The following is a 16,044-nucleotide window of genomic DNA, read 5'->3' as shown; positions in this document are numbered from 1 at the left end:
AACCAGTTACACACACACACACACACACACACACACACACACACACACACACACACACACATACACACACACACATATAGATATATATATATATATATATATATATATAAAGCACTAAATAATCACAACTAGGTACTGAACATTTTTCGCCCCAGCCTTGGGTCGAACCAGCGACGTACGGCACCCACCGCCTAGCAAGATTGTCAAACCAGTGCGTAAGTCCACTCGGCCACAACGACTTTCCTAAAAAACGGAATTTTTGTTATGCTCCTAAAGCGCTACTTATACACACTGATGTAATCTCACACAGTCGCTTTGTCATTCAGTGTTTAAGATGGTTTATAAGGAGAGTGGATCTCTCGATGCAATCTCACACAGTCCCTGTGTCATTCAGTGTTTAAGATATTATATATATATATATATATATATATATATATATATATATTGGGATAAATCTCCGATATAATCTTCTAGAGTGCTCGACGTGGCCTCACGGAGCTACATAAATTGACGATCAGATGGAGTTCAATCACATAACATTTATTTCTCTACAGGCTGTTTCGTGAGGGGATGGTTTCACCTCACTCGTCGGGAGAAAAATGACATCTAACCTATATATATATATATATGTACTATATATATGTACTATATATATATATATATATATAAACTGGGTATTTAACAGGTATATTTCACGTTGATAGACTGGGTATTTAACAGGTATAGATCACATTTATAGATTGATCATTTAAAAGGTATAATTCAAGTTAATAGGCTGGCATTATAAACAGTTGAACCATATTTGTTATGTTTGTACAGTATGTAACATGTATATCTTATGTTTAAAGGCTGGTATTTGCCCAACTATATATTTTGTATTGCTTGTAGGAATTATGAGATTGATCACTGTTCGTTATCTTCACCTTGCATATATTTTATGTTTAAAGGCTGGTATATCTAACAGTTGTAAAGTGTACATTATGTTTGTAGAGTATGTATCAGGCATATATTATGCTTAAAGGATGGTATTTCTAACAGTTGTACAGTGTACATTATGTTTGTAGAATATGTGATAGGTATATCTTATATTTAAAGGCTGGTATATCTAACAGTTGTACAGTGTATTCCATGTTTGTAGGTTCTACAAGCAGTATCAGATTCCTGCCATGAAAGTTCTTCTAAATGGGGTATGTATGGAATCATATTTGGAAATAAAGCATACAGCACAGCGTTGTGTTGATTGTAGATGATGAACGAAACTGTGGATGAAGTCTGCATAGGGAGGGACAGGAGGCATGGCGAGAGCAGACATATAATGAGGAGAGAAAGAAAGAGATAGTCATAAGGAGAGAGGGAAGGCAGAGAGAGTTGGAATAAAGATAACATAGAGAAAGGGGGAGAGAGAAAATGGGGTGATAAAAAATACAGAAACAAAGAGAAGGAGAGAGAGAGGGGGGGGGGGGGGGGCAAGACGGGCAGATAGAAGGAGAGAGAAAAGGCAGATATAGGTGGAATAGATACAAAGTAGAGATAGGGAAAAGACTGAATGAGGAGTGAAGGAAGATACAGGCAAAAGGAGAGAGAGAGAGGGGGGCAGAGAGGTGGACTAGAAACAAATTAGAGAGAGGGGAGATAGTGAGGAGAGAAACAAAGAGACATACATAGAGAAGGAGAGAGAGGAGGCAAAGAGAGGTAGAATAGACATAACTTAGAGAGAGAGAGAGAGAGAGAGAGAGAGAGAGAGAGAGAGAGAGAGAGAGAGAGAGTATAGAAAAAGACAGATATAGAAAAGGAGAGAGAGAAGACAGAGAAGTAGAATATATATAACATAGAGAGAGGGAAGAGAGATAATGAGGAGATATAAAAAGACAGATACCGACAGAGAGAAGGAGAGAGAAAACAGATAAAACAGAGGAGAGAGAGATAAAGAAAAATAGAAAAGAAATAGAATAGAGAGGTTTTCATTAATGTAACCGAGAAGTAATGAGTAAGAATGTTATGATTAAATACCCCCTTTAATTTATTCATTCATTTTACAGCGATTATACAATGACCTAACGTAGTAATCGTGAAAAGTATTGAACAATTTACATATACATGACAAAATCATACGTGGATATGCCCAAAGTATGTGTGTGACATTCCACATTTTATCAGTTCCAATTTACAATATACACTGTGAAGGACTTCAACATTTTAAGGCGTCTCTTGACGTTGACCCAAAATTACAGTGAGTACCAAGATATCAATGCAATCCGTATGAGATATGAAACTTGATGTTGAAAGGCATCGCTCAGGGGTGTACACTTACTTCTCCATCTTATATCGATTTCGCTACTACAGTTGGGTTTGTCGGTTGTGATTGAATTCACATTGAGTAGCAAGCTAACAATAACAATCGGATACAATATGAGAATTTCTCCTGATGTTGAAAAGTATCATTCACAGAACGTATACTTCAGCTATATACTTTTCTGTTTTGTTATTACAGTTTGGTTGGTTGATGATCTTGAATGCACTAGCCTACATGTTGCTCTTTGATTTTACCGGCGGAATAAGTCGAACGGATTGGTTTATAATTGCCTGGATGACAAGTTTTTTCCTCGACGAAACAAAACAGGTGAATGAAGTTGAATTTCAATATATTCACGACAAAAATATTAACATCTTCCACATGCTCATTACTTACTAGGCTATATATCCTTAGGATTATTAATGTGTTTGTTTTATTCTAGAAACACCATAAATCTGTTATTTTTTAGATTAAAAAATGTGTGGGTAACTGGTCCGTAAAGTGTAGCGAGTTATGTTTTGCGTTTCCAGTTTCACATGTATTTACATCTCATTGTGCGGAATTGTTCTATCATCAAAATAGAAAACTGTATAAAAAAAACTTGTACAGTCTGCAAATTATACATTTCAAGATTAACTAGATACGAGGAGTAAACTTTACAGGCAAATAAGTAATTACGTGTACAGATGATTCACGTGATCTCTGCATTTCCTCTAAAAAAACAATGTTTAACTGCATATCTTTAATAATTCCAGGTTATCATTTCAATAAGGAGAGGAAAGATCGGATCTTACCTCAGGGACTGGTGGAATCGATTAGACTGGCTGACACTGATCGTGTACTGTTGCGGGATGCTGACTAAATTAGGTGGTACTAACCACAACGCGTGCAAGACTCTCCTAGTTTTGGCGTTTATTCTGATGTGTGCGAGGTTCCTTAATTTACTGATGATATCAGAAATTATCGGAGCGAAACTTGTGATGATCAAACGAATGGTAAAGTATAACACTTCCAGAAAGCCTGATTCTACCTTCTCCTGTATATTCTGTAAAACCTTCTTGTTTTACGTTCCATTCAAGAATTCATCACTCATGTAAAAAGTCACATACTATGAAGCGTACTGAGGATGCCATTTTGTCATGTATCTTGAGCAATTATACTTTGTATACTTTCGTTTGATTGGTTATTTTTATATTATTTATTTCGTGGATGTTTCACCCATATGGAGACGTCTTCATTGCCGATCAAGTGCTGCAAACTTAGGCCATTGATCGGTACTTACAGCCTTAGAACAGAAATGGATCTGTATTGTGCCACATGTGCTGGGACACGAGACCTTGGTTTTTGTGGTATCATCTAAAACGAGCAGATGTGGCACGATAAAGATTCCTCCTTGCGCAAAGGCCGTAAACACCAGACAAATACCTACATTGTGCAGCTCTTCACTGGCAATGGTGACGTCTCCATATGAGAGGACAAAATATTGAGGGGACGTTAAACAAAACGCTGCCAACCAATGTGAGTTTTATCTGAGGTGCTTTTACTTTCTAAGTATGCTGACAACATGGTTTGTTTTTTATCCTACAGTTTGTGGATACTTTTGCATTCCTTGCGATAACAACAGTGATTACGGTGTGTTACAGCGTGTCATATTACGCCATTCTCTACTCCGAGGACTCGGAACTTAGTTTCGCTGAGATGGAGAGAGTGTTCGGCAATGGATTTTGGATCTTATTCGGGGAGTTAGCATTGGAGCAAGGCCTATGTACGAAATGCCATGCTTTAACATCCGATGTATCTAAAGGGACTGATTCACGACCCACCTCACCCCTACGCACACACACCTTTTGGTTTTCATTTTCAATGATCACGATATACTGTTCTAATGATAATAATCATTATCATAATGTAGATGTAGATTAAGAATCATCATCTACTGTTCATAATATAATGATCATAATCTACTAATGTATTCAAAAGTTTCATAAGAAAATAAAGTTAGAGTTATCACAGAAGCTCATTTTAGGGACTTTAATGTAAAACTTATACGGTAGCAATTTTGATGCACCAGATGTGCATTTTTTTTTCTAAAGAAATATTACAGTATGTTATTTCCATGAAGTTTTCGAAAGAAATATATATCGATCTACGTTAATTATAGCTATCACTTTACAAGTATTATTTGGGTAAACTGTGTCGTATAATTTGAATTACAAAATTAACACTTCACTGGTTGTTTGTAAACATAAAAAGACTTGGACTCTCTGTTTACATAATACAGAGTTACTAAACTATTGCTCTTATCTTTGCATTCAGAATGTCAAAAGTTTGGCTTTCTACCAATGTATTATATGTTTGATATTTAACATTAAAAATGGAAAAGAAATGTATTTTTCTTTTCGAAAAACTTGAACCAGTCCCTTTAATGCAGATGATTATTATTAAACACCTTGAAACGAATTGATATTCTACAGTCATACTTTGAAACGTTATATGTCATAAAATAATTCAAAATGTACAGTATGATATAATTCCAAAGTAAAACTGATTACAATGTTTTTAGTGAAGGAACCAGAGTGTACGTTCAACAGAACACTGTACAGTAGTGGAAAGGTGGAACGCTGCCCGTCAGAACTGGGGCTGGCTCTGGGTCCCTACCTGAAGGCCGTGTACGCTTTGTTCGCCATCATTCTTCTCTTAAATCTTCTTATCGCTATGTACAGGTATGTGTCAAACTACATCGTTCTTCTCTTAGTCTTCTTATTACCATGTACAGGTTCTGGCTACTGCGGATATAATGAAATCCAGGAAACCGACCTGAAGTGTTCATTATATACAAAGTTACATATTACCGATGCTGAACTACACAACTATTGCTACTGGGGGATTCATTTTAACATATATAACAATATAACATATAGTTTAATATAACCGACTTCAATATAAGTGGAGTGGACTGTATGTACCAAGGTACAATTTAGCGAAATATATCATATACTTCTTATTGATGTACAGGTATGTTCAAAAAGTACAATTTAGAAACCTAGTTCGTATACTTCGCATTGCTACGTCCAGGAATATACCACACTACATCTTAGAGAAATATATCATATACATACTTCGTATTCCTATGTACACGTGTGCCTAGCTATATTTGCTTTGTTTAAATAAGTAAACAACGAACGAGTTAACAGCATTTATATACACACTTGGTACATTTTTGCGGTGATATTTCATATTTACCAACAGAACGGAGACATATTTGAAGACTTCAAGAGTAATCTGTGTCGACAGCTGCTAGAAATTATATCCGGGCTATTACTGTTTTTTGTCTTTTGTGGTCGAATTTTAATATTTGAAACGTACCGATAAATGATATCTCATGTAGATGTGCTGAATACCATGGATAATGACCTTTGATCTTGAATGTTCACACAACATTTGAATGTTTTATGTGTACATTCCACAAACCGATGTATTGTGTTCTTAGTTTGTGACGTTGAATTCTATAGATATCTAGAGAGACACGAAAGGTGAAGTCAATGTTATAACGACCATAGACGAAATGTTGACTTTAAACGAGATTGTTGGAAACCTTGCACCATCGACTTGTTTGTAAGTAGTCTGTTTCGATTCAAAACTGACCATACCGAAAACAAGCTATTGCATATCGAATCAGTTGAGATGTATAAACATCATATACAGGTGACAATGAAATATTGCTACATAAATATTGGAAGTTGACGATGGAGAAACTGAAATCATCCCGTTTGTCATAGAGTTGAGTTGTTAGTTTGCCTTTAATATCTACTTCCAATAAAATAATACTTTTGCATGTACATTTTGATTTTCCATACATTTAAGATTCTGACAGCATTAAAGGTTATAAGACGGTGCTCTATATACCCCATCACCGCACTTTGTTGGAAATCGTGGACGAGTTCACTCTGAGGCCCATGAGGTCCCTGAGACCATTGCTATTTATTTTGTGATACCGATACAATTGTGAGCAGCATGCCGTTTACATTTACTTTAATTATGCTAGCGTGTTGACATGTCGCACATTGCGACGTCTTTTTTTTTGGCCTAACTTCAGCAGGAGTACGTACTATCAACCCTTGCATGCTAACCAGTCACAATTAGCCAGTTAATTGCACAGAACATAAATAAGAGATAAGACTTGATGATAGAATTCAAATAGGACAAAGGGGGAAATGATAAGATAAACGAATTTTACAAAATATGTTTCCCTTATAGTATATCCTAGGGTTTCTGATAGGGTCCGGTATACATTATGATTCTCGCCATATGTTGGTTTGAGTTGCCTGTGGAGGGAAATCTGAACTTGCGTCTCACATACAATCGATGTATCGAGGATCGAAGGCCAGAAAAGAAAAATCAATACACCATCACTGCTTTCCTTGAACACCCTAAATATATTATGTGTGATTTGAGATCAAATCATTTTTGAGTATTCAAACTGATATCGATTAATGTGTTTTCCAGTCACACATTTGAAGAAGTTCATGAGAGGAGCAAGTTCTATTGGGCGCTTCTTCAAACGGACTTTTTGGAAGAGTACAGTGTGAAAAGTATCTTCCCAATCCATTTCCAGCTGTTAATTTTACCAGTGTGTCTCGTCCACTTTCTCCTCTGCTTCTTACGTTCAGGATTTCAAAAATGTGATTGTAAATGGAGATATGAACGAGATGCCTACCGTGACTTAGATGTCGATGAATACGATAAGGACGTCGACGACCGTCTCAACCATTGTCCGATGTTTGTCAGAGGTCAGTGCAAGGAAACCAAAGTACATTATCTCCCCTTTGAATTCACGATGTAAATAATATTAGCTGACTGGCCGTAGGTAATTCTACTGATAGGAAGGAATAATCATATATGAATTAGCGTTGGTCCGGTCATCACATTACCATTAGATCGATCAGCACATTAACATTAGACCGGTCAATATATTAACGTTGTTCTAGTCAGCGCATTAATCTTTGATCGGTCATCATATTAACATTAGATCGGTCAGCATATTAACATTGGCCTGGTCAGCACATCAATCTAAGACCGGTCAACATATTAACATTAGACCAGCCAACATGTTAACATTGGTCCGGTCAGCACATAAATCTTAGACCGGTCATCATATTAACATTAGACCGGTCAACATGTTAACATTAGATCGGTCAATATATCAACATTGTGCGTTGAGCATGTTATCGTTACACCTATAAAGATAAACAAATTAAATATCACAACTGTACATGTAAAAAGAGACTTTTAAATAATGAAGTGTTGTTGCTTATTGTATGCATATATTAGACTAGGTATATCTGATGTAAATAGTTAATAAACACCTAATAAGAAAATGAAGTGTTGGTGCTTATTGTATGCATATATTAGACTAGGTATATCTGATGTAAATAGTTAATAAACACCTAATAAGATAATGAAGTGTTGGTGCTTATTGTATGCATATATTAGACTAGGTATATCTGATGTAAATAGTTAATAAACACCTAATAAGATAATGAAGTGTTGGTACTTATTGTATGCATATATTAGACTAGGTATATCTGAGGTAAACAGTTAATATACACCTCATAAGATAAAGAAATATTGATGCTTATTGTATACATATATAAGACTAGGTATATCTGAAGTAAACAGTTAATATACACCTAATAATATATATCAAGAATACTCTTACTTAATAGCCACATATATTGAATTGTCTGATCTCCATGTGTAACACATGTTTAAACATCAATGTTACACTGCTCAAATCATCAACGTTAGACCACCATCATTACAGAAAGAAACACTAATCATATATGTTTTATAAGGTAAAGCTATAGCAATGGAGGTTTCAAAATGCATGTACCTGATCAGGATATGGGGCTCACGGCGGGTGTGACCGGTCAACAGGGGATGCTTACTCCTCCTAGGCACCTGACCCCACCTCTGGTGTGTCCAGGGGTCCGTGTTTGCCCAACTATCTATTTTGTATTGCTTGTAGGAGTTATGAGATTGATCACTGTTCGTTATCTTCACCTTGTATAAAGTATTTCGTTCGGAAATAGTTAACTAATGAATGCTACTGAGGAAATCGATATCCATTTAAACCTTTCATACGATACGGTATGTTCAACCGGTCGACAGAGAATATTTACTTTTCTAGGCACATGATCCCACCTTTGCAATATCCAAGGGTCTGTGTTTGCTCCACTATTAATTATGTATTACTTGTATGATGTGCGTTATATTTACCCTCCATGTGATGTTGTCGACATCAGTCCCACTACGATTTCTTCTAAAGAAACATTGGTAGTAACATGAGAGGTGAAGATAACGAACACTCATCACATGCTTTTTACAATTCTACTTTTTCAGTATTCCTGTACGACACAAACTATGACTTGAATTTGAAGGCAACACGAGAAGCAGAGGGACAAGCTGCCCTCAAGGCATCGGGGTAATTTTCATAAATTTCTGTATGAAAATAACATCGGGGTAATTTTCATAAATGTCTGTATGAATATAACATCGGGGCAATTTTCAGAAATGTTTGAATGGATATAACATCGGGTAATTTTCAGTTTTGCACATGATGACATCAAGCATTGTTTCAAAATGGAATCCATTGATGGTCACGTCCCTTTCCAAAAATACAATACCTAAACAATGAAAATACATTGACAACTTTTAAAATCTTCCTCTCAAGAATCAGTGGGCCAGAATCGATTAAATGTACATGAAATATTCCAGACATAGTGCAAATTAAATGTTGTTAATATTATGGCCCGCAGGGTAGGATTGGGCCATAATAGGGAATCAAAGTCTTACATACAAATATAGAAGGACATATTTCAAAATCGTTATTTTAAGAACCACAGGTCCAGCGAAGTTTACATTTACATGAATACTACTTTGACATAGTGCAGGTTCAAGTTTGTTAAAATTATACCCCCCCCCCCCCCGAGGATAGGTTGGTGTCACAATAGGGGATCAAAGTTTTACATACAAATATATAGTGAAAATCTTTAAATATGAGCTAAGTTGACTCAGGTGAGCAATGTGACCCATGAACCTCTTGCTTAACAATGTGATATATCCCTATATATGCTGCATAGTTTATATACATTTTACTTTTAGCGATCTGGAAGTAACAGACGAAGATAAACTAACGGTGAGTATTGTCGGAATATGAGTGTTGAAACATCGTACGTAAAGCTCGTGTCACGTTTACATATATTAGTAAACTATTCGTTCAAAGCAGTTGTTTTTTTTCAAATCACAAGTTATTTCTAAACATCATTAAACAGTTTCTTGTGTTTGTCACATCTCAGTTTGTTCAAATATGATATGTTCTATTAAGCAATGTCCATTTGTAATCAAGCATGGCACGACACGAGTGGTGTATCTCACTTTGCAACACAACAACTAAAATTCAAATTATTCCTGACTATTAGAAATACCTTTGTTATTTAAAAGAAAGCATAACTACAATTTTCAAATCCTGTCCGTGTCACAGGAATCTCAATTTATTCCGGATAAAATCCAGTTTCTGCGAACAAAAAAAACCCCAATACATAAAGGGTAGAAATAATGATTAATACTGACGTGTTAAATGCCAGTTCAATAATTAGTGTTTTCTTACACAGGTCATCCAAAAGAAGATTAAGAACCAGAAGAGAATAACAGTCAACATAGACGGAAGAACCTCGAAGGTCAGTTTTCACATATTCGGAACTTCTCTTTGCTCTTATTTGATACTTCTCAAACGTTCGGAACTTCTTTGTTCTTGTTGAATACTTCTCAAGCGTTCAGAACTTATTTGCTTGTATTGAATATTTCTCAAACCTTCGGAACTTCTTTGTTCTGACTGAATGCTCTTAAACGTTCGGAACTTATTTGTTCTGACTGAATACTTCTCAAACGTTCAGAATTTGTTTGTTCTTATTGAATACTTCTCTGCTGACAATTATAGAAAAGTCGGATGACTCCGTGGACAGGTGCAACGCGTCCCTCCGATGTTCTAGATAAATAAAAGGTGAAGATAACGAACAGTGATCATTCTCATAACCCCTATAAACTGAAATTGAGACGTAAGCTGTTTTTATTTGATCTAACGCCTAATTTTACACAAAGTATCCAATGGCGTTATACATGTATAATATATAAAGCTTTAAAAGAATAAACAATACATCATATGCATGCAAACACACTTTACATATACTAAACTAAAGACATGTACATTAAAACTGTCTAAACAAGTGTGTTTTCAATCTTGCTTTAAAAGTATGTAAAAATTTGGACTGTCTTATTTCAGCCGGTAAACTGTTTCACAGTCTCGGAGCAATGGCTCCGAAACTCCTATCGCTGAAAATTATACGCCTGTTAAAAGGAACAATGTAGCAACTCTCCGAAGATTGAGCGGAGGGCAACTTTTTATTTGATACCTGTTCCGTTAAAAGTTTTCTCAAATACAATGGTGCTTCACCCACACGACACTTATACATGAAGGTCAATAATTTAAATAATATTCTAGAATCGATAGATAACCAATGTAGGTCAATGAGAACATCCCTAGAGCTGTCAAATATCTTACGAATTAATACCATTTTCGCACCCATGTTTTGCATTCTTTGCATTTTACATATTTCAGTCTGTGCTATGCCGTATAAAATCACATTACAATAGTTCAAAATGAGAAATTACTAAAAATAAAACCAAAATTTCTGTAGCTTCTTTTGTCAAATATTTGCGAATAGTTTTAATCCTAAGAAAATGATCATAGCTGTTCGGCATTTCCTTTGTATACGTTCCTTAAAATTGAGATTTTCATCCAAATATGCACCTATGTATCCTATATAACGTTTTGGTTCAATTCATCACCATTAATGTTAATAGCTTTTGTGCTACATTTATCTAGTTGCCTCTTGTTTTCAAATAAAATTAATTCGGTCTTTGGTTTGTTCATTTTCAGTTCATTTGCATTCATCCAATCGTTAATGATTTCAGCACATTTTTCAAATTATCGGATGGCTTTGGTTTCGTTGTGAACGGAGGCCGGGTTGAGCCGTTTATTTGCAGTATGGTCATCTGCAAACCCATAGACTGAAATTGTCGGAGGAATAACGTTGAACAATGTACCCGCATACATAAGGTACAAACATGGACCTAAGCAGTTCCCCCGCGGAACACCACGCTGTAACTGACGCAGTGATGAAGACGCATAATTAACGCACACTCGGCAACTACGCGGCCGTACGTATGAATCGACCCAAGTCAAAGCCGAATCAGTAACACCGTATTGTTTTTTAGCACATCAATGATTATTTAATGATCCGCTGTATCAAACGCGGCGCTGAGATAGATCGTTATGAGAGCCGTAACTTCCCGTTTCTCCATTGCATCTAACAAGTCATTCACGAGTCTTAACAGAGCGGATTCACAAGAATGAAAACGGAGATATGCAGACTGGTTTTTGGAAGGAGTTCATGGTCATTAACATGCTGGTTTAATCTATATGAAGCGGCTTTTGAATAGGTTTTTGACAGAAACGGCAAATTACTAACTGGTCTATAGTTCGCGTATTCCAGTTCAAGACCCACCTTCTTTAACAAAGGCCTTAACGATAGCTTGTTTCCATTTTGACGGGGAAACACCCTGCCTCAGCGATAGATTCACAAGTTTAGTTATATGTGGTAACAATTCCTGTAAATGCAATTTTAGAACACTGGTTGGTAAAATGTCCGATTCACATGATTTCGTATGTAGTTCACCAATCAGTTTCGTTATTTCGTCATCCGATAGTTCCCGAAAAGAATCGAGTGGTGGCACATCTTTAGTAAGATGTTCAAAAATACTGAAATCTTGTAATGAGTGCCTAATTGTGTCAGTCTTGTTTCTGAAATAATCTGCAAATATCTCCGCGAGCACGCTATCGCTATTTTCATTGGAAATAGGGTTGATGGACTTAGTACCAGTAAGTTCAGCAACTAATTGATACAGTTGTTTCGAATCTCCTTTGCAGTTCAGGACTTTTTCACTAAGGGTTTTATTTTTCTCACGACAAAGTTCATAACTGTATGTGTTCCGCACTGTTTTCATTGCTTCCTACTGATTATGTTGTTTCAGATGGAGTATATTTTCGGTGAACCACGGTTTGGGTTCTCGGATGATCTTTGGTTTTTTCCTTTATAGGAGCGTGCTTATCTAAGATTGAGCCGATTTCCATTTCAAAATGCTCTACAAATCCATTGACATATTCACATTCGATCGATATTTCATTTAAATCCTGCCCAAACGCTGACTTGTCGATATATTTAAAAAATCCCCGAGAAACCTTTTTACTTTTGATGCTTTCCTTTTTAACGTTTATAATGATTTTGACTACACAATGATCTGAGATAAATATACCCAGTTGACAAGATCGTATTTCTATACCACTGATTACTTTCGTGATGACCAGGTCAAGGGTGTTTCCACCGATATGTGTACTGAAGTTGACATGCTGCTCTAAACTCATTGTGAAAAGTGAATCCTTAAAATCTGAGACTACAGCGACGTCTTCATTAAAATATACAAATTAAAATCACCCAGGATCAATAAATTTGAGTAGTTTGGTATAATTTCCTCCGCGAACAGACATAATTCTGTAACAAATTGCGCCGACATCGACATGGGTGGGGGTCTATAAATTCCGACTATATTTAATGTTATGTTCTTGAAGATTAATTTCCATATACCTTATTCAAAACAACGATTCACACCAGATTTCATCTTGCGCAATATCACACCAGTTCGACATGTTATCGCGATACCGCCACCGATTCTGTTTTACCGATTGGCTACGCTGATTTTGTAACCGTTTTGATTTAAATCACACGTTTCAGATTGATGCTGCTTGTCATCGTAATACCACGTTTCAGTAGGAAGTGCAAAGTCCACTTTTTCCTCTGTTAACAACTGACCGATGCTAACGTCCTTATTCACTAAAGATCGGCAATTGAGCGTAATTGCACTTACCTTCTCTTTCAGATTGTTCAATGTATTGCACATCTTCGGATACGAAATATTGCTGAAGATTCCACCGTTTTGACCCTAGTCTTTACGGCCTCCTCTATGGCGACCAGAACGTTTACCTCTCTATCCCAAAATTCCAAATCGTTTTAACCTGGCTAAAAGATCTTGTTCACGTAAAGTTAATTGCCTGGGCATTGAGCGAAAACTCACCAGTTCTTCAACACTGTAACGTAGGGCTGTTGATTGAATTTGATTATCCATTATATTCCCCGAGAACGTAATCACAACACTCACTGAACTGAAACCAGTTCCTTTGTTGTCATTCAATCCACTTGAACCAAAATATTTCACAAATATGATCAACATTCTAAAAGTAAATTTCATCAACATTGTTTTTATGCGATTATGAGCATCTGTCCTGAAAATCTTTCTCTGGACGTCACTATTTCACTTATAATCCAGCATATGTTAGACCTTGAAAGAATTTGCAGCCTAACACTTGGCGCATGCGTAAATTCAATAAACAATACAACATAGAGAGTTGGGCAAAGATAAATATTTCAATTCATGCGTTAGCATTCATAATAAAGAGTGAAAAATACAACAAAAACGGAGACAAATATACTTTTCATAATAAAGCGTTAAGCACTAAATCGGTCTCGGTAACAGTGTTGACGTGGTTTGCCTTGTTACGAGGAAAGTCTGGAATGAATTTCCCTGTCCGACAACTCGAGAAATACAAGGTGTTTAGCATACATAGAGAGTTTCGACTGAAATCATAAAATGAACAAACTCAAATAAACAGTTGCCATTTGTTGTATCCCTCACGATGCCGTGTTGTATGCTAAATCTCGTATATTTTCAGATTCTTCAAGAGATAAAACAGATGAAACGCGACATAAAGAATTTGTATAAAGCTGGTGAGTTTATTATGACAAGAAATTGATTATCATATCTTGAAATATAGGAGTCATAGCAAAATTTAAAGAGGCGTGGAAACGATATGAAATCTTCCACCCCCCCCCCCCCCCCCCGAATTTTTAATGTTTAAAATGTTTAACTAAGGCGATTTTAAATATCAGCAAATATTTGAATGCCAGCCGTTGCGTTTAAGTGAAAGTAAAAGGCATCACTCACAAATGTGTATTATGTAAACCAGGCTTGTTCCATGGTTTTGTTTACATTATCCATTGCTTCGAAGACAATATGATGTAAAAAAACAAAACAAAATGAAACGTGACAAACACTAAAAAATGTTTCATTGTGTTCAGATTTACGAAGTTGTGTTAAGTAGGGCCATAGAAATATGTCAGGGAAAAAAAATAAACAGATTAATCTTTGACACATTCTGTAAACACAATTCTTTTATACGAAAACAATATGTATATATCATTATGTGCATATTGATCTTCTATACATTTTAACCAAACCGACAGTCTCTACATCACCTGTGTATCACGTGATCAAACACCTAGATAAAATCATATCATCTATGTATAAATCGTTCCATCGGCTCGGTATCCAGATATCAATGCAAGTTGAAGTTAAAATAATTTAAAAGCATATTAATTTCTTAATTTGAAAAGTGTTGGGAAGAAGTTTATGACTTGTAACATGTCTAATTTTTGGATTCAGCGATATTTGCATATACGAAGTTGAATCTAGGCTGAAAAACATGTTTTCTGTTGAAGACACAACTTGCACCCCTAACTTTCCTTTTGCAGTGAAGTTCACATGTCACATAAATCAAACATCTTTCACTCAAAAACCTCAGAGTGTCTTACCGATGATGATTTTTTTATGCACGGAAACCCTGCTTATACAAATGAGTCAATTGTGAAAGTCACTATACGTGCAGATTATGGGCGATATCAAGATCACAATATAAAATGGATATTACTTTAGCATTTATGTTATATATCGAAGAAATTGAAACTATTTCAATATCAAAGAGAATTAATGTAACCATTTTTGACAGAAAATTTTGCACGATTGCTGTTTATCGTTTGACAGCGGTGGTAAATAATGAAAATATATTTTGACATTTTCAACTGCAAAAGGACTGTAGATATGTAAGCCATGCCCTTCGCCATGACGTATTTTTCATTATGACGTCATGCAATGTGTCAGTACGGTAAAGTACATGTATGTACAATACTGGTAATTATGGGGAACGCCTTAACTCAGATGCGTAACTTGTAAATTGAAAAAATCTACTTTAAATGAAAGTTTTACTAGTATATTCAACCTATATCAACAAATACATTACATGAGTGTTGTTTACATAACAAAGAATTGTCAGCTATGTAGGTCTCTTGTAACTCGATAATTGACATTCAACTTTTTTGCTGAGTATTAAAACTATTTTGGTTTATTATTATTGGCGTTAGAAATGGAAAAGATAAAATTTGATAACTTTCAGCTCAAAGCGTGTCCATGCCCATTTAATGCACTTTCAATTTTTATTCTTTAGTATCACCTGACACAGTGCCAGAGGACAATATTGATACAGGTATGAATATGAAGAACTTGATATATAAAAAAAATGTCACTTTATCAATGTTGTTGTTTATATGTGCATGAAAACCAGAAGCGCTCAAAACACATCGAACAGTGTGCAAGCAAATTACACTAAATAATCAAATAATGCTCAATTTCGTGAATGTATGACACCTGCATAGCAAAGTACTGGAGGACGAACAATGTTTATT

General features: G+C 35.7%; 1 protein-coding gene across 2 annotated transcripts in view; it reads left to right on the top strand.

The window, feature by feature from the left end:
• LOC125661033 (uncharacterized) overlaps nt 1-16,044 on the top strand; it is a 67,048-nt gene that overhangs the window by 46,784 nt on the left and 4,220 nt on the right. Inside the window, exons 29-39 of one of the 2 annotated variants that reach the window (XM_056148065.1) lie at nt 1,139-1,187; nt 2,492-2,620; nt 3,049-3,288; nt 3,881-4,058; nt 4,857-5,016; nt 6,800-7,083; nt 8,696-8,777; nt 9,458-9,491; nt 9,967-10,032; nt 14,199-14,253; nt 15,807-15,845. In XM_056148065.1, coding sequence (XP_056004040.1) covers nt 1,139-1,187; nt 2,492-2,620; nt 3,049-3,288; nt 3,881-4,058; nt 4,857-5,016; nt 6,800-7,083; nt 8,696-8,777; nt 9,458-9,491; nt 9,967-10,032; nt 14,199-14,253; nt 15,807-15,845 — 1,316 coding nt within the window. The remainder of the gene's footprint in view (nt 1-1,138; nt 1,188-2,491; nt 2,621-3,048; nt 3,289-3,880; nt 4,059-4,856; nt 5,017-6,799; nt 7,084-8,695; nt 8,778-9,457; nt 9,492-9,966; nt 10,033-14,198; nt 14,254-15,806; nt 15,846-16,044) is intronic. The other variant, XM_056148066.1, reaches the window with a different exon arrangement.

The sequence above is a fragment of the Ostrea edulis genome, chromosome 8 (genome assembly GCF_947568905.1).
Source record: "Ostrea edulis chromosome 8, xbOstEdul1.1, whole genome shotgun sequence".
Classification (NCBI taxonomy): Eukaryota; Metazoa; Mollusca; class Bivalvia; order Ostreida; family Ostreidae; genus Ostrea; species Ostrea edulis.
Note: the sequence above shows the minus strand (reverse complement) of the source record. Positions and strands in the feature narration are given on the sequence as shown.